Source organism: Rhamphochromis sp. 'chilingali' (genome assembly GCF_963969265.1).
Source record: "Rhamphochromis sp. 'chilingali' genome assembly, chromosome: 1".
NCBI classification, from domain to species: Eukaryota; Metazoa; Chordata; class Actinopteri; order Cichliformes; family Cichlidae; genus Rhamphochromis; species Rhamphochromis sp. 'chilingali'.
In genome coordinates, this window is record NC_137929.1 from 66,627,265 (window position 1) to 66,647,497 (window position 20,233).

The 20,233-nt window shown below is 42.7% G+C and overlaps 1 protein-coding gene across 1 annotated transcript; it reads right to left on the minus strand.

The window, feature by feature from the left end:
- Nucleotides 1-1,254: 1,254 nt before the first annotated feature.
- On the minus strand, nt 1,255-18,430 carry LOC308404085 (uncharacterized protein; the record flags this gene model as incomplete). Its single annotated transcript, XM_080893931.1, has 6 exons — nt 1,255-1,817; nt 2,369-2,695; nt 3,980-4,081; nt 9,506-9,844; nt 10,074-10,412; nt 18,394-18,430. The coding sequence occupies 6 exons, from the start codon at nt 18,428-18,430 to the stop codon at nt 1,489-1,491; spliced, it is 1,473 nt and encodes a 490-aa protein (XP_080750057.1). The 3' UTR covers nt 1,255-1,488.
- Between the last annotated feature and the right edge of the window lie 1,803 nt (nt 18,431-20,233).

Genomic DNA, 20,233 nt, shown 5'->3' on the forward strand with positions numbered 1-20,233 from the left:
GAGGAAGTGTGGTAGTAATGGCTTGTTTGTAAAAGCCAAAAATCAAACACATGATTTTAGCTCTGTACGTTCCACTTTTTGGGTCTCAGATGATAAAGAAGCAGATTATTTACATCTATAACTGCTTATTCAGCTCCTGGTGGTGGGAGGTGGATTCAGGCCGACGTTCATCAAACCTAAATGAATTATTGGTCCTAACAGTAAGAGGCCACATGTATTAATGAGTGCTGGAAACCTCCATGTGTGTCTGCACAGGTGGAGATCACTGGAGAAGCTGAAAGCTTTGGTGCTTTTCTACTAGTTGGGACGACTCTGTGAAAATCTGCTGACAGTCTGAGCAAGTTTTTGGACTCTTGCTCACAAAGTAAAAGACATTTTACAAAGTGAACAGGAAACAAACTTGTTCTGAGTGTGAGTGTTGTTGTGGATGCTGATGGATTGTTTCATGTTCTTCTGTTTCAAGTTGAATGAACAGCTCGTCTCCATGTTTATAAGCTCACATGATGCCTGTGCTCTCCACAGTTTGATCGTACGGATCAAAGTATCAGTGTGTTTATCACTGTGTTCATTTTATAGGTAACATGTAAAGACAGCTGAACAGTGAAACAGTGAAACGTCCAGTGTGCAGAAAATGACTGAAGCAGAACTTACTCAGTAATGACTTCGGCTGCTACGATACTGAAAATGATTCACAGACAATTTGCATCTTTCCTATAAAATACCTGAAGTTCAACCAGATTAAGACTCCACGATACGGCCCACAGCCCAGCAAGTACAGGGTACTTGTTTCATTGTTTCCTGCAGAAACCTGACTTGTTGCTGCAAATTACACGTAAGTACAGGAAACTTGTTTGCAAATAAATGAACTGATGAGAAGAAATATGTGGGACATATTTGTATTGTAACAAACATATGGTCACAAAGCATTAAAACACTGTGTGTGTGTGTGTGTGTGTGTGTGTGTGTGTGTGTACGTACATGACTTCCTGCCACACAATATATGCTTACAACTGTTTAACCACATTTCCTAGTTATCCAAAGGTCATCTCCCCTCACCCGTATACGGCTTAACTTTAATGGTTCACCATATCCAAGCCCCTAAATGGCAGAGAGTGGACATCCTTCACAAGATGAGGAAACCAGAATCTCACATGGAATGTGCCTGCAGTTAAACAGCTACAGCTAATTACCTCCTCCAGCATCATAGATGTGGAGGAACCGAAGAATATCTAACCATGCAGTTTAAGGCACAGTTTACAAATTTAATTAAAACAATGACAACATTTAACGATATGGCAGCCTCGCTTCTGTCAGTCTGCCCCAGGGCAGCTGTGGCTACACCTGTAGCTGCCTCCACCAGTGTGTGAATGTGAGAGTGAATGAATAGTGGAACTGTAAAGTGCTTTGGGTGCCTAGAAAAGCGCTATATAAATGCAATCCATTATTATTTCAACCTAACAACATCTTCCCCTCTTGATCCTGTTGGCACTAACCTCTGACTTTCAGCTTAACTTGAGCCTTTATTAGGATCATCTTCCACCTGCTGTAGACGGTGCATCTGTAGGTCTTTGTGTCCCAGTCTGTGGGGTATTTCAGGGTCAGACTGAGGTCTCCAGTTTTCAGCAGGTTTCTCTGCATTTTAGTTCGTCCTCTGTAAGCCTGGTGCTGTTCTTCAGGCTGGTCAGAGCCGTTCTCATACACGTGGACCTTTTTGTTGTCTTTGTCCTTCCACTCCACTTTAGCATCTTTAGGCAGGTGAATTGTGTTGAAGGGCAGCTGGACAGACTCCACCCCTGGATCCACCTCCACCTGGGGGACTGAGTGAAAGAGGAGGAGTTTCTGTCAGAGCAGCAGAATGAACTTATTCCCTGGAATAGTAAAAGTCTGTATTTTGAGACTCTGAGTCTAACTGTGATTCATTTATGAGAGTGCCCTTGTCACATTTGCATCTTGAAGCAATCGTGATGTTAATTAACAGTTATAATTAATTTTTATGAGAAAAGTGACAGAGTTGTGCTGAGTAAATCACATCATGCCAGAAGCAGCATAATCTCCTCTGCAGATTCCATCATCTTTAAAGTTTACTGTTCACTTATATAAAGGAGAGCGGGGGTGGCTGTGTGTAATACCTGTATATTGTTACTGTACAAATACAAAATGACCACAGCAGGGCCCCAAACCCAGTCTGAATAAACTAGTTCTTTTTTCAGTCCTCCTGTGTGTTATCTGGTTACTGACCTTTCTCTCCCATTTTAAGCTCCACTGGTTTTAACAGAAGATTCAGATGTTTGATCGTTTATGTTTAAAACGTGTTTAAGACATAACACATAAATGTGTCGTGTCTTCTATTCAGTTGTACAGCACTGACCTCTGACTTTCAGCTCCACCTTTCTCTTCATCAGGACTTTTCCCTCCCTGCTGTAGACGGTGCAGGTGTAGGTGTTCGTGTCTCCATCTGTGGGGTGTTTCAGGGTCAGACTGAGGTCTCCAGTTTTCAGCAGGTCTTCATTCATCTTCGTTCGGTCTCTGTAATCATGGTGCTGTTCTTCAGGCTGGTCAGAGCTGTTCTCATACACGTGGACCTTCCTGTGTAAACTGTCCGTCCACCCCACCTCAGCATCTTCAGGCAGGTGAACTTTGGCTTTACAGATCAGCTGGACAGACTCCACCCCTGAATCCACCTCCACCTGGGGGACTGAGAGGACAACAAAGCACAACATGAGCTGTTCAAATATTCAATGTCAAAGTAGAATCACATCAACCAGAGGTAAAAGCTTAATCAGCTGCAACATATTGCTTCCATCTCTCTCCTCCCTGGATGCTTCTCTCTGTCTCTTTCATTCTTTCCTGTGGGATTGTTGCCCACTCTCTCTCTGACTGTGATACCATATAAATTCTCTGCAGACATAAAATAACTGTGATGGACACGTTATACAGTTACTGTGTGACTTCAAAGCTCAGTGGCTGTAATCTGATGGTAAATCATGTTCCATCCTGAGCTCCACCTGAGTCTCAGTCCTCAGGACCTCACACAGTCCCAGCAGCTTCTATCAGCAGAGTTCTCCCTGATATCACAAACATATTGATCCTCCTTCAGCCTCCTCTCATTCATCTGTTTCCACAGAGAAACATGCAAATATCAAACATCCGTCTTGTTTGATAAAACACTCTTTTATTGGGTCTGCTGTTTTCTCAGTTGCTGATTTGCTGCTCTTATTATTATTAGTTATTAAAACAAACCGACTGCATGTTTGAATGCAAATTAGAAGTTAAAACATCGCATGTTTGTGACTGTATCATCAGCCCCACAGGTTTTAGTCACAAACTGACTTCTCTGCCTCTTTGGTAAACCCCACAGCAGCTTTTTGATGCCAAAACATGTTTTTACAGTGTTAGTTAAACTGTGAATCTGTCCCTTCATATCATAATGGCAGCACTGACCACTCATTTTATGTTTATTAGTTTTCTTGCATGAAATATGCTTAAAGTGAGGTTTGAATTTCAACCGATTAAGCTAAGTGTGAACATTTTATTTCCCCACTTGGAAAAAATAACCTCTGCTTGTTACACAGAAACTCCAATAATAATTCAAATAATCAAAAACTATTGTTATATTTACATAAAAACATTTCAAAAATTACTATTACCCCATCATAAATCCCCTTATCCAGTATCCAACACGTGGAGGGACCTGCTGTGACCCTTTGGGATTTGGGAGCAGCTGAATATAGCTGTTAACACAGTGCAGTTTTGACTTGCTAGAAAATTCATTTTGAGTTTGAGCATATTTAGCTGATATGAGATATAAAAACATCAGCCTTATAAACCTAATTATTATCATAGTGGTCACTAGGAGAACCTCACAGGATCACACAGACAATACAGTGAAACACTGTCACAGACTTGAATGATTTCTCACTGGAAACTTTGTTTATGACTGAAGCTTAGACTTGTGTACACATACTCACACACAACATACCTTTTTTGAGTAATTTCCAAAGATATATTCCAACACCCACGAGGACAGCAGTAATCAGGACAGCCAGGAGAACCCAGGCCTCAGCAGGAAAAACGTACGGCTCTGTAAGAAACCAACGACATGATGAGGTCTACACGAGCACGACTACATTGGTCCAAAATAAAGCATCAGTCTGAGGTCCACATCATGTCTTTGTCCTGTCCTCCTTCTCTCACCCCACCGGTCACAGCAGATGGCCGGCCCTCCCTGAGCCTGGTTCCTTCTGAGTTTTTTCTTCCCACTGTTGCAAAGTGCTTGCTCAAAGGGGGTCATGTGATTGTTGGGTCTTTCTCAGTACTATTGTAGGGTCTACATTGCAATATAATACGCCTAGAGGTGACCGTTGTTGTGATTTGGTGCTAAAGAAATAAAATTGAATTGAAGGTCCTATCGGGTCTGCTGCTGAGCTCATCCAATAGTTTTTACTGGTTAAAGAATTAGGTGAACAGGCTGATTGGTTACTATCTAAAAATATCAGCAGGAACAAACTGAAAGACCAATCAACATAGTATCAGACTGAAAAAAGAGGAGACACTGAGTCTTCATTATAACAGAGGATTTTTTATTTCTCCTAATCACAGGACTCCCATTTTCACTCTAGTGTCACCGAAGCTTAAAAGACATAAGACAGAATTCAAAATCCTGCTCCTCACATACAAGGTCTTAAATAATCAGGCCCCGTCTTATCTTAATGACCTTGTAGTACCATATCACCCTATTAGAGCACTTCGCTCTCGCTCTGCAGGCCTACTTGTTGTTCCTAGAGTATTTAAAAGTAGAATGGGAGGCAGAGCCTTCAGTTTTCAGGCCCCTCTTCTGTGGAACCAGCTTCCAGTTTGGATTCAGGAGACAGACACTATCTCTACTTTCAAGATTAGGCTTCAAACTTTCCTTCAGAATAATCTTGTGGCTCACTTCCGGTATGATGGCGCCTGTGTTTGGCTTTGCCGCTGCCGGCCGTGGTTTCTCTGTGCTGTTTTTTTCGGCCTTTTTGCTTTCGCTTTTTGTCACTAATGTGTTGGCTGCCCTTGTCTATGATCGCCTGACGCTATTATCCATCCGATCCTCTATGATAAGTCAAGATGCCTTATCCTCCTGCGGTATTTTCCATCCTCCGCTGCCGACACCGGTGTCACCGGTTAGGTGTCATCAGTGGCGCCTTTCTGTGTCCGCGCAAGTCACGGAGAAGGAGAGGAAAAAGAGCAGGTGTCCAGGTAAAACTCAGACTGTTCTGGAAGCGGGGACTAACTGTGCCTGGATCTATGACACGGCGCTACCTCAGGAGTGTTCATCCAGACTCTCCTGTTGTTTGGCCTTCCATCCCCGCGGTGAGTGGAATTTATGAACGTCGCGGATCAAACTCTCTGTTTCTTCGTCCCCTAAATCGGGCCGTTTCTGTTAATAATATGTCTTCTACTTTGCTGAGAGTGGCGCTTTTCAACGCTCGATCAATGACTAATAAAACGTTCCTGCTGAACGATTTTATTCTTTCCAAGAAACTGGATTTCTTATTTCTAACCGAAACCTAGCAGCGCGATGGTGACTTTTCATCCTTCATTGAACTCTGCCCGCGTGGGTAGTCATTCATCAGCCAGCCTTGGACGTCGGGTCGAGGAGGAGGTGTCGCTGCGGTGTTTGGAAGCCGGTTTTACTGTCGCGCAGTGTTGGTCGGACATTTTTCATCCTTTGAACTACAGCTGGTTAGAATTGGAAATAAAGATCCATTTTACTGCGCTGTAGTGTATCGTCCACCTGGCCTAAACACTATGTTTTTAAAGGAGTTCAGTGACTTTTTATCCTCGACTTTGAAGCTGTCCAGACTGGTTATAGTCGGGGATTTTAATATACACGTTGATGATGACTCTGACCTCTTTGCCAGAGGTTTCCTTAGCGTCATAGATTCTTTTCATTTTACTCAGCATGTGTCTGGTCCCACACACACCGAAGGACACACACTGGACCTTGTTTTTACTTTAGGTTTAAGCATTGATTTTATTTGTACTGAGGACATTTTTATTTCGGATCGTCATTGTATTCTTTTTAATCTGTCTTTCCATTTGTCCCTCTCTCCTATTCGACATGTGGTTAGCTCTCGCATCTTAACTTCCTCTAGTGCTGTTAAATTTTCCGATGCTTTTGATTTAGTTTTATCTCCTTATAATGATGTTCATTTTTTAACAAATCTTTTTAATAATCATTGTCTTTGTATTTTAGACAATATTTGTCCTGTCAAAGTTAGACTAGCTCCGGTTTCAAAGTCGTCTCCCTGGTTAAATGACAGCATTCGCTTCTTAAAGCGTTGCTGCCGTAAGTTTGAGCGTTTATGGAGGAAAACGCGTTTGCATGTCCATCTCCTTTATCTAAAGGACCTTTTAGTCTCTTTTAACACTTCAGTTCGAGATGCGAGGGCGGCCTATTTCTCAGACTTAGTGTCTAAGAGCAGAGGTAACCCTAAGGTACTATTCGACACCATTAGTGATATTGTTGCTCCTGCTCCACCTGCTGTCCCAATTTCATCAAATGAAGATTGTGAAAAATTTCTTTCTTTCTTCGTTGAAAAAGTCAGTAACGTGAGGAACAGTATCTCTCCCTCCGTGTCTCTCTTGTCTGCTCCAACTCAAGCTAGGCCTGTAATTTTAGAAAGATTTTTACCTGTGTCCTTACCTGAGCTGGTCAAGTTGGTTAATTCAATGAAAGCATCCTCCTGCTCTCTTGATATTTTACCTGGATCTTTGTTTAAAAATGTCTTTCAGTCTATTGGTCCCTGTGTGCTCACAATTATCAATACCTCACTGGTTTCTGGTCAGGTCCCTGTTTATTGTAAGAATGCTGTTATTCACCCACTGTTAAAAAAACCTAAGCTTGATGCTTCTCTTCTCAGTAGCTACAGACCGATTTCAAAATTACCGTTCATTTCTAAGATTTTAGAAAAGGTTGTGGCTAAGCAGCTTATAGCTGTTCTAGATGAATACAGCATTCTGGATAAATTCCAATCTGGCTTTCGTAGAGCTCATTCTACTGAAACTACACTTCTTAGAGTCTCCAACGACATTTTAATGAGATGTGATGCAGGAGAATGCTCCGTTCTGTTGATGTTGGACCTGACCTCCGCCTTTGATACTGTGGACCATCATATTCTGCTAGACAGGCTGAGACACTGGGTGGGTATATCAGGGGCTGCTTTGGACTGGTTTGAATCCTCTTTGCATGAACGATCCTTTTCTGTGGCTACCTCTAAGTACAGCTCCTCTTCTACTTTTCTTGCCTATGGTGTGCCACAAGGTTCAGTTTTGGGGCCTTTATTGTTCTTACTGTATTTACTTCCTCTTCAACACTTATTAAGCACTTTTAAGGACATTTCTTATCACTGCTATGCAGATGATATTCAGGTATATATCTCCTTTAAGCCCCATGATGTTTCCAAGCTACAGATTTTGCACAAGTGCATAGACTCCATTAGATGTTGGATGGCTGGAAACTTTCTTCAACTAAATGAGGAGAAGACTGAAGTTCTTGTTTGTGCTCCTAAAAATTTTGTACCTAGTGTTATGGAAAACTTGGGTCCACTTGCTACATTTGCAAAACCGTCTATCAGGAGCCTTGGTGTTAGTATTGACTCAGCTCTGACTTTGGATGCCCATGTAAAATCTTTGGTTCGCTCCTGTTTTTATCATTTGAGAAACATTGCTAAGCTGAGTTCCATTGTATCGCGCTCCGAATTAGAAATTGTCATTCATGCATTTGTTTCATCTCGTCTGGACTATTGTAATTCTTTGTTTACTTGTTTATGTAAAGCCTCTTTGGAGCGTCTGCAAGTTGTTCAGAACGCTGCTGCAAAGCTTCTGACCAAGTCCTCCAAGTTTTCCCATGTCACACCCCTGCTGATTCAGCTGCACTGGCTCCCCATTAAATTCAGGATCCAGTTTAAGGTTTTGACCTTGACTTTCAGGGCCCTGCATGGACAAGCACCAACATATATAAGTGAACTTTTACATCCATACATTCCCAGCAGGTCCCTGAGGTCATGTGACCAGGGCTTGCTTGCTGTCCAACACACAAGGCTGAAAACAAAAGGCGACAAAGCTTTTGGACCTGTGGCCCCCAGATTGTGGAACTCTCTCCCTTTGAGCCTGAGATCTGTGGACTCAGTGGTCGCTTTTAAAAAACAGCTAAAAACCCATCTTTTTAAACTTGCTTTTAGTTGATTTTTATTTTTAGGTTTTAGCTTCTGTGAAGCACTTTGTGATTTTTATCTTGAAAGGTGCTATATAAATAAAGTTTTACTTACTTACTTACTTACTTACTTTTTGACAAAGAATACACAACGCATGCACAATTACAAGCTGTATTTTTGGGGATTCATTTTTACTATGCAACAAACCCAATAAATCCAAATTGTTAATAAGCCTGAAACCTGAATGATCAACAAAGGAAATGCAAGTCTGAATCTCAAGGGACATGCACATGGATGTGTGTACAATCATTAGGCAACTAAAGGAAAAACTCAACAAATAAAATCTCCAAAAGTTGATTCTGTTCATCTGGACGTAGCGTTTTCAGTCAGAGAAACGTTTCATCATCCAGGTGACTTCTTCAGTCTCAGCTGACTGCAGGTTTCCCCAAATCTTATAAACAGAACATTTGCATAATGACTGAAACCAGCCCACTGAAGGAACAATGGGCTGGGAGGTCAGTTCCTTAATCATAATTATGCAAATTCTCATGACCACTGATCAACAACCACTGATCAAAGACCACTGATCAATGGCCATGAGTACCATTCACAGAGAGTTGGGGAATGGTTGCAATTGATGGTTGAATTGGTTGAATTGTAAGATGCCGAAATAAATAAATAAAACAAACAAACAACACTCAAAAATATTTAGTATCCATGTAGCCACCTTTCTTTTCAAGGACCCTGAAAACCGTGGCCTTCTTGAAAGCGGCTGACTTTTTTCCTGTACTATTGCTTGAAGAAAGTATCCTTTAGCAGTTTTGAAAATTTATTTTAAGTCCATCTTCAACACGAAATGACCCAACTAGCTCATCTATGATAATAGCAGCATAAACCAGTACACCTCCATCTTGTTGGTGTCTGACTCTCAGTGGTGCTCTTTATCGGTTCAGGATTCATCCACGAGCCCATCAAGAGCCATCAAGATTGTTCTCTAAAAAGGTGGCTCTCCCTCCCTGATCCTGGTTCTGTTGGAGGTTGCTTCATATTAAATTCTTCCTTCCCACTGTCACCAAATGCTGCTCAGAGGGGATCATCTGACAGTTGGTTTTCCTGCTAATACTGTAAGATCTTTACATGTGTATAAAGCTCTTATCTTCACTTTGTGTTAAATTACTGTTTGATTTTTAGAGTTCAACAAATAAATTAAAATTTTTTCTGTTTTACAAAGTTATCTGTCTGAAAACATGGGCTTTAACTTCAGGCAGACTTAGTGAAGACTAATATATTAAAATTTGGAGTTTGCTGCTGACCTTTGACCTGCAGCTGAACATCTGTCAGTCTGGGTTCTTCTCCTGTCACTCTGATGGTGCAGGTGTAGTTGCCGCTGTCAAAGATGTGGGGTTTCCTCAGAGTGAGGCTGAAGTCTCCAGTCTGCAGAGCGTCAGTCTTCATGGATGTTCGGTCTCTGTAACGCTGGTTTTGATCTGTCAGCTCGTCCTCTTCCTGCTGACGCTGGTGGACGGTTGGAGGATTGAGGTCGTAGCGGCTCCACACCACTGTGGTGGGTCCAGATACAAACGGGATGTAACAGGGCAGCGGGACTGACTCCGCCCCCTCGTACACCTGCAGAGTGAGGACTTGGTGGGACACTGTGAGGACATAGAAACACAAACTCAGATACAACAAAGGTAACATTAAGGTTTTCTGCTTCATGTACAGCAGCTAACATGTATACACTCCCTTCACTGCTCTTCCCACAGTTCCTGTTTCCCTGCTGTCTGCTGAGAAGCCTGATAAAGTGTTAACATCTGACCTCTACAACAACGACCTCTGGCCTCATACCTGATTGTACAGCAAGTTTTTTAGCTTGTTGCTGACCTTTGACCTGCAGGTCTACTGTACTCAGTGTCCGTGTGTTTCCAAATGCAGTGATGGTGCAGATGTAGGTGCCGCTGTCAGAGGTGATGGGGTTCCTCAGAGTGAGGCTGAAGTCTCCGGTCTGCAGAGAGTCCGTCTTCATGGACGTTCTTCTCCTGTAACGCTGGTTTTGGTCTCTCAGTTTATCTCCTGCCTGGCTACGCTGGTGGACGATTGGAGGATTGAGGTCGTGGCGAGTCCACACCAGAGTGGGCAATGAAGGTACAGAAGGGACCTGACAGGTCAGCAGGACAGACTCCACCCCCTCATACACCTCCAGAGCCGAGGCATGCTGGGAAACTGAGGACACAGAGACAGAAACATGAATCGGCTGTGTGTGAGTCTAAACCTGAACTCTGCATCAGTTCACTCAGAGTTTAGAGTCACACGAACCTGTGCTGATATAAAACATCAGCTACCTGAAGTCCTCAAATATAAATGAGATCCTCTGTTCTTAGATGTTATTGGACCTGAACTGAAAACATTACAGAGGACAGAATAAACCCAGCCCACGCTGTCACGCTCTTTTACATCAGTTTGTTGCTGCTCTCTGTGGTCACACATAAAACCGTCTCTGTGGGCGATCTGAAGCCTGTCAGTGTTCAGATACAGTCAGCTGTGGTTACTCTGGATGAACTGGTCCTTTAAACAGACCAGAGGCAGAGAAAACAGCGTGTATCTGACAGGAAGTTTAACCACACAGTAATTAATGGATATGATCACTGTTACCATGGTTACATATTCATTAATGGTCAGAGGGATCTCTTTATGATAAACATCCATGTACACAGTAATGATGCTGTAATAATGCTGCAGTAACACTTTGAATATATGAGGAAAGTATGTTTTTGACTTTAGTGAATGTCAAACTGAGTCTGTGACAGTTCAGGAGATCCTGTCTGTGCTCTCAGGCATTTATACCTATGAATAATAAAGTGTAACCATATAATGTAAAGTCCCCTTTCTCTTTATGTTACCTTTATATACGCCTCTCAGCCATTATAAAAGACCACATGAGAAGTTTTGGCCTCCACCAAAGGAAAATCAGCAGGACTGTGATTTCACTGCATTTTTATAAGTGCACTTTCATTTAAGCTTAAATACATTTGAGTTTGTCAAAGGGCCAAAATAGCAGGAACACAACCAGACTGGTGTAAATTCAGCTCACAGACCCTTTGTGTTCACTACATGCAGACCAGCTGTGCTCATATGTGCAGTTACAGCTCATTTAGAGGCAGGAATATCCTGCTATGTCCCTGTTAGGACCTGCTGCTTTGACTGCTCACCACTCAAACAGCTTCATGACATCAGCAGTAAGAGCAGATGTGGATCCACAGCAAACATGTATGTTGGTCACAATCAATGAAAGAAGCTCAGAAAGCTCTTCAGTGAAACCAGTGTTAGAAATGAAACACACAGCACAGCATGCTGGGTAATTACAAGGACTCCCATCAGGCACAGGGAGGCACGTCCCCCTAACTACTCATGCTGATTAACACAACACACACACGTTACATGCACTTCTCTCCACGACCACTAGATGTCCCCACACTCTGTGCTGACTCCAATGATCAGAGCTGCTGAGCCTGTTTGCAGACAGAGGAGGAGCTCCTGGTGATCCGTGTGGCACTAAAAAGCTCTGATAACGTCCATCCAGCAGCTGATAACAGGGACATTTGGTGCCATGTCAGAGCTGCACAGTCAATCATCCGTTTGGCTCTTTAGTTTGAAGAGTTCAAAGCAGCAGCAGAGAATCTAAAGTGTGTCACACAGCACCAAGTTTCCTTTGGTCACATATGAAATGTGAGTCAGAGCTTCAGCTACACAACAACACACACAGCAGCTGATTGTAACATGAGCTCATCTGAAAGCCACCAAGAAGAATCCAGAGATTTGAAAGTTGCTGCTTTGGATTGTTAGTTTGATCTGAATCAGAATCCAGTGTTTGATGGAAATCTCCTCCTGCTGCACTTCAACACATTAAAGAGAGAGAGATGAAAGAAAAGCTGATGATGAGAGCAGAGAGAGGAAGGTGTACTTACCGTGCAGGAGGATCACAAACACCACAAACATCTTCATGTTCCTGTCAAACTCAGAGACTCTTTAAAAGCCCTTCAGGACATCAGCTCACAGCAGCTTCACTTTCCTCTGCTGATCATCTACTGACACTCTCACACTGCTTCACTGTCACAGCTCAGAGTTCAGCTTCACACTTTGTTAAAGCACATCTGTGGAATGAAGTCCGGCCGGCCACAGATCACTTCTGAGGAAAGAGGAGGACGTCGGCTTTCCTCCTAGTTTCACGCCCGAGCGCTCCGGGTGGAGGCGGCTGCTGCGGCCTCACCCTGACACGCACAAAGCTCCGCCTTCAGTCCTGACGCTGAAACATCCACTGTAGCTACAATGATGCAGATGTGACCCTCAGCAGCTGGATTTCCTCTCCATAGATGTGTTTCCATGCAGATCATGGACATAAAGCAGCTCCAGGATGAAGAGTGTGAAAGAACTTCTTCCACTACAGTATTCATTACAGCACTGTGGCACTCCACAAACCCTCACACTGTCTCAATCCCTGTTTCCAGTTTGACTGAGAGAAGGCCTGAAGCTCAGCCAATCACAGGACAGGAAGTGATCAGCTGACACAGTGATTTGAAGCTGTCAGGGTGAGGCTGCTTCATGCAGGTGTGAAACTATGAGGAAGCTGAACGCCTCCTCTTTCCTCAGAAGTGATCTGTGGCAGTCTGCCATCATGTTTGGCTGCTCACACTAAGGCTACGTCCACACGTACTTTGGAAAACTGAGATTTTCTGTTTGTGTTTTTAAAGAAAATCTCGCCAAAAACGCAGTCAAACACGGTCAAGAACATGTCAAATCCACGCCGTGTAGAAATGTTGGCCAATCAGGAGTCTAGAAGCCTGGGAGGGAAAGAGTGAGCAGGTTTGATGCAAAGCTGAAGTACTTCTGAAAAGTGTTTGTGTTTTTAAGTGCCTTCATCAAATGTTAATGACCAAAAACAGTACTCTGGCTGCTGTAGACTCACAACTTAGGAATGAACAAATGCATACAACATGCATAAATTTAAATTAAATACAAATTAAATTCATTAAAAACCGACAACGACGTGGCGTCTGGATTTAGGTTGTGAGAGCGTCTGTGTTGACTCTGTTCACTCTGACGTCTTTGTAAATGGAGGGACAGTAACTGTGTGTGTACATGTACGTGTGTAAAACTGCAGATAGATTAACAGCAACAGTATTTTGTGTTTATCCACCATTGTAGAAATTCATCTCATGTAAACAATAACGTGGCGCACAGCGGCACGTCAAAAAAGGCGCACACCTTTGACGCTGCGTGACTAAACCTCTGTTTTCCTCGTCAACACGTAAAAGCAAAAACTGAGTTTTAAAAATCTCAGTTTTCAGTGATCGAAAACGGCGTTTACGTGTGGACGAAAGGTGCAAAAGCATAGAAAAGTAGCAGTAAGTAAGTAAGTAAGTAAATTAATATTTAGTATTTACTGTCATATTCCCATATATCATTGTGATGTTGTTTATTCTATTACTCTTGTTCTCTTCTGCTTGTTTTCCTTTTTCTTTCTCAGCAGGTGACTTTTTTTTTTTTCTGCTCATTCTGTTGGTTTTTGTCTTTTGCCCTTCTCCCCCGTCCCTCTTCTCAGCTGTTTCTCTTTCTTTCCCCCAGTCAAGTCTGTCCCGTATTCAGTAAGTGAAAATGAAATAAACAATAAAAGGTGAATCAAATGGACCATTATGGCAAGGCTGGGATGGTCAGTTTGGTAAAGTAAATCCGTTGGGCATCTTTCTTTGCCTTTAGACAATAATTCTGATGGCAAAAGAGCCAAACGGGACAGGCAAAAAAAAAAAAAAAAAAAAAGAAAAGTAGCAGTAAGTACTTAAGTACAATTTTCAGGTATCTGTACTTTACCTGAGTAGTTTTTTTTTTCTAACTACTTTTTACTCCCTACAATTTTAAACACATATCTGAACTTTCTACTTCTTACATGTGTTGTGATTTTCCCAAGTGCATCATTACTGCTTTTGCTATAATGGTCATATTTTATTAGAAATGTATTCGAATTTTTTATTTTGAGTTATTACAATCAGAACAGAAAAGAGCGTCTGAAGAAAAGAAAAAGAAAGAAATTGGTGAGGAAGTTTACAGAAGGAGAGGGAGAGAAAAACACTGAGGATCTGCTCCAAACCTGCCTAAAAAAAAAAAAAAAACCAAGCAGGGGCCTGACAGAGCCAGGGGGGCCAGGCCCCACCAAGCAGCCATTAGCCAGAACACACCCGAGCACCAAGAACCACCAACTCACCAGAGGATGGGGGCACCAGCCACAGACAGAGAGTGTGGTGGGGGAAATAGTGTCAGTTTTGATAGTTTATTAGAGATTTCCATCATGAATTCATTGTGGAAACTGAGCACAAGTTAAAGACCAAACACAACTAAATGTGTTTATCATCCAAATACAGTGTTGGGGAGTAACGGAATACATGTACCGCCGTTACGTATTTAAAATACAAAATATGAGTAACTGTATTCCGTTACAGTTACCATTTAAAAAGGTGGTATTCAGAATACAGTTACTTTGTTGAAATAAATGGATTACACTGCGGTACTTTCCTGTTTCATGTTGTCGCGGGTCAGGACTGTTTGGGTTTTGTTTGACAGCTACGTTCTGTTGTTCCAGGCGGCAGCGTTACGGTTGCCATGGTTACAGGGCGACGCTCTCTCTCTCTCTCTCTGCAACTGTGTGTTTCCTGGGTGAGAGAGCGCCTTTTCATTGTTGTTGTTGTGCTAAGCTAACAGGCAGAATGCTACAAGCATAGCTCTAAAGAATGTAGCATCATGGGCAGTGTAGTCCGTGTTGCAGGGAGAATGGACTGCCATACACGTTATGGGTCTGTGAGCTCGAGGAGGGAGAAAAAGGGGAGTGGAAAGGTACGAGTTGTCATCGAGCAAAAACGGGAGCTGGAAGCATGTAAATATAATAATAACCACTGCAGCCAAGAAGAGTGCCTGACGAGCCCAGCTGTAAGTAAGCTATTAAGACTCGACTGTACACCGTGTTCGTGTTTTCCTCCGAAACAATAAGTTCCGTTGGAGCAGCCTTTCAACGCCTCTCTCTGTCTCTCGCAAGAAAAGTTGACCCACACAACAAAGTAAAGCTATTTTTCGGCTACGAGCCGACAGGGACCCCGCCGTATTAGTCAGAGGTCCCTTTACTACAGTTCGGAGTCGCGGACCTTCAGTAATAGTAATAAATCACACAGCAATAGTACATTCACGTTGTTGTAAAAAGCACGATAATATATTAAGTAATCCAAAGTATTCAGAATACATTACTGTCATTGAGTTATGTAACGGAATACGTTACAGAATACATTTTGGGGCATGTAATCTGTATTCTGTAACGGAATACATTTTAAAAGTAACCTTCCCAACACTGTCCAAATATAAAAGGGTGTTCTAATAATATGTGGCTTACACGCCTGTTAAAACCTGCCTGGTGACAGATGACACTGACAGTAATCTGCTGATGATTGAACTGCAGATTTAATGCAGGAATATTTCCTGTTTGAACTCTTCAGGGACCCGTGTATTTCCTGAGCAAACACTCTTCTCCTCATGCTGCTGCTGTGCTGGCAGCTTTAAGATGCAACAATAAATATTTCTATTGATTTGCACAGAAAGCTTTGAAAAAGCAACAGAACAATAAAAGCAGCAGCAGCTCTGACTGTGTTCATACCAACTTAAATATGTCAAAGTCAGGTTTCTGTTTAAAACACTGAATGTTTGAGTTACAAATACACAGATTTAACTACATTAACTTAACTGTGGTGTAAAAACTGGATTCATTGACTGCTATGTAGCAAACATAGAGCTCAGTTTAACACACAGAGTAGAAAGGTCTGTATAAGAATGAAGCTGCTGATGCAGGACTGAACACATGTTCCTGTTTAGAGGCAAAGTCGCCCTCTACAATGTAGCAACAGGAAATAGAAACATAGTTTTATTGTCCTTCTTTTTCTTCTGGTTCAAGCTGAATACAGTTAGAATAAAAAGTTAGACTAAAGTTTGTACTCACATATACTGATATGATTTTATCATTATGTTAATACAGCACAAGGGTCAGTTAGCTTTGCACAAAAATACAAACATTGTTCCAACTTCCTGCTCTGACTCGGCCTCAGGATGTCTAGAAGCAAGAATCAAGCGCACCCAAAGGAAACAAGCGCACCAGTGGTCACGTGCTCAGCACACAGAGTGGGAATGACTGAAGGAGCTGCTGTGACGCAGCTATGATGCAGTTTTGTGTGACTGAGTGAGTTGATGGATCTGTAAGTGTTCTTACTTTGGCAGATTCATTAACATGATGCTGATTATAATCTGGCTGTAATCTCCTGCAATGACTACAATCAGCGGGATGAGGAATAAAGGACTTTTCTATGGTTTCCTTTAGCTGTTGCTAGCTTGCCATATTTATGCCTCACTATTAGCAACTTGGAAGACATGCGCTATTTAGCCAATTCTGGGTCTGCAGTGACCCCTTGTGGGCATTGTGAGATGTTGCTTGTGTTGAGTAGATGATGTGTTGTGATTGTTTTCCTAGTTATCTATGACTCTACTAATTATAAAATTGCCCATTTCTGTTTCCAGAAAACCATGTTTATAGTCACACGTGCTGTTTACTATAAAACAAGAAGTTCAAGTTTGGCTGCACCGAATTCAGATTAAGCCTCACAAACATTTTCATGTAAACAAATCTTTGGTGGGACTTAATTAAAGACAATTAACAAACTCCTGGACTGCTGCAGTCTCTCTGACAGAACACTTAGACCAGACTTGTATCCCCAGTATAAATATATTTTACAAACATCCTTCAAAGAGCCACTTTTTACTTTCTTATTTGAAGTACATTTCAGAGCCTGTACTTTTTTACTTTTACTTGAATAAAGAAGTTGAATCAGTACTTTTACCTTTACTGGAGTATTTTTAATAGTAGTATTTGTAGACTTATGTCTACAAAGTCTGTTTGTGGACTTAAGTACTGAATGTCTGTACTTTGCCAACTTTCCTCATCTCCTGATGTGTTTACCTGTCCAAGCTGCACAGGTGAGTCTGACTCTGAGCTCAGCAGGATTCAGCCTGAAGCCTCTGCAGTGAGACAGCACCCTGACCCTCACACTCAGCTTTTTATTACACTTAACCTCCTAAGACCTGAACTCTTCCACAGCATGCATTTTTAATTTCTCTTTGATATTTGGGAATATTGGGGCCCGATGAATGTAAAAACAAAGAATTACCAGTTCTTGTTTTACCTTATTTTTGTTTTTAAGAAAAATAGGAGCCACATATGAGGAAATTCGTTTAAAATTTTGATAGGACAGTAGCAGTATAATGTCCTCGTAAGTGGATATCAGGCCCTTGTAGAGCAAAATTGAGTATTTTGGTCTAAATAACCCAAAATGTGATGTCCACATATGTGGACGGCAGGTCCTAGGAGGTTAATGGTCTGGTCTGTGTTTGATATGTGACTCACTTATATATTTCTCATTGTTTTAATCCACAGCTCAGACTCTTCTTTTAAATTAAACCAATCGTTTCCTCCTCTTGCTGTCAGTGTGGTTACTGAACATGAACTCTGATCTCTGAGTGAGAGCAGCACAGACAAGTAAACTTAAAGACGTCCAGAGTTTTTCTTTCCAAGCTCCTTAGACTACGATGACTGAGAACCTTCACAGACATTCCTGATTATTATTATTTGCTTTCGTTTATGTATTTATGCCTTTAAATGTTTTTATTCAATTGTTCACCTGGTTTACTAAGTTGTATTTGACATTTCTGTTCAGCTGGAGCTTAGAGACAGATTTACATTTCCAAATATCACCGTGTTTATTTCCGGTTTGTTGTCACCGTTGATCAGGTGCACCTGTGCTGTGTTTAGTGCGGAGAAACGGAGCTCAGAGGGCTGAATGAGCTCGGCTCAGACCGGAAACAGCGCAGACACGAGGCTACGTTAGCATGGTTAGCTAGCTCTGCCAAGTGTCCAATCTATGGCTACAAAGTCCACAGTCTGTTAGTCTGGTCTGTTTCTAACCTTCCCTCATACTTTTACTATTAAAGCCTCATCATTAAATCTGTATTTCCAGCACTGTGAATTTCCATGACGTCAGAGGCGCGAGCTGCGCCTGAGTGTAGCACTTCCGCTCACAGAGGACTGTCTGCGGAGCTGCTGCAGGTTAAACAGAGACTTTCTTACCGTTCATGAGGAGCAGGAGCACCACCAGCGTCTTCATCCTCCTTTAAAAACAAACCTGTTGTATTGCTGATAATGTTTGCACTCCGTGCTTACTGTCCCTTGTGGTCCACCGTAGTGGCAACGGGGAGTGTTTGCTGTCACGAAAGTGGGTGTGTTTTATGTTGAAATGGACGAGCGGCAATAAAGATAATGGTGGCTCACGAAGCAGATTATGAACACGTTATTCATAAGTTTGAGACAGAATATTACATGGTGTCAGAGTAAATCGAACTAAACGCCCACCGACAGAGCGAAATGGATTCGTCGGGAGTTCCTGCACCACGGATGGACTGGGATTCAGCCAATCTTCCCGATGCCTGGCGGAGGTTCGTGCAACATGTGAAGCTAATGTTTAGCGGCCCGCTAAGCGGCAAGCCCGAGGAGACCCAGTGCAGCTATCTTCTTCTGTGGGTAGGAGAAAGAGGCAGGGACATTTATAACACATGGCAGCTGTCTGATGAAGAAGCTAAAAAGCTGACCACATATCTCGACAGGTTTGAACAGTACCTCATGCCGAAAACGAACACCATTTTCGCCAGATACAAGTTTAATGAAAGACTCCAAGGTGAAGGGGAGTCATTTGAACACTTTGTGACCGAGTTAAAGTTACTCGTCAAGCAGTGTGGCTACGTTAACAGTGATGAAATGGTCCGAGACAGGATTGTCTTTGCAACCAGTTTACCACAAGTCAGAGAAAAGCTGCTGAGCCAAGGGTCAGATTTGACTCTAGAAAAAGCCATAGACATTGCACGCTCCTATGAGATCGCACGAGAGCAATTGAAAGCCATGGTTGACCCACACACGAGCCTGCAGGGAGCAGCGCCCGCGCATGCAGTATCCGCTAAGCGCCAGAGTACGCAGCAAAAAGATAGGAGGGCACCTCATTATAATAAGATGGGAAAAGTGTGTGGAAGATGTGCACGAGCACACAGCCAGAAGGAGGAGTGTCCTGCAAAAGGGAAGAGGTGCAAAAAGTGCAATAAAATGAACCACTTTGCCAAAGCATGCCGTTCACAAGCACCACACCAACCCAACCCAGTGTACTCTATTAACCCTGACACTCCAAGCGATGAAGCGGAGCTATTCATAGATTCCATAACAAAGTGCAACGAAGGGGAGGCCGATGAACAGGCTTACGCCGACGTAGAAGTAGGCTCACTGCATCACACCGTGACTTTTAAGCTTGACACAGGAGCCACTGCTAACGTCATCCCTGCCCGATTGTTTAAGAAGTGTTTTAAGCAGGTTAGCTTGGCACCGCCCACACGCACACTATCTGGCTATGGAGGAGAAAAACTCAACATCAAGGGCACATGCCAGTTGAAGTGCAGGTGGAAAGGCATTCACAAGATGCTGACATTTGACATAGTAGACACTGCAGCACCCCCCATCCTAGGGTTGAGAGCATGCCTGGATCTAAACCTAGTCAAGCTGGTCATGTCAGTACAGATCACAAATGTCATGGAGGAGTTTGCCGATGTGTTCGAGGGCATAGGGAAATTCCCAGGAGAATGCGACTTACACATTGACCCAGACGCCATGCCCGTTGTGTGCCCCCCCCCCCCCGGAGGATCCCTTTCACACTGCGGGAACGACTGAAACGGGAGTTGGATGACATGGAGAAAAACGGCATAATCATCAAAGTAAAAGAACCCACAGAATGGGTAAACGGACTGGTGGTCGCAGAGAAGCGTACTGGGAAGCTCAGAGTATGCCTCGATCCTCGCGAATTAAACAAAGCCATCAAAAGACCTCATTACCCGCTTCCAACATTGGATGACATCACACCAAAGCTGGCAGG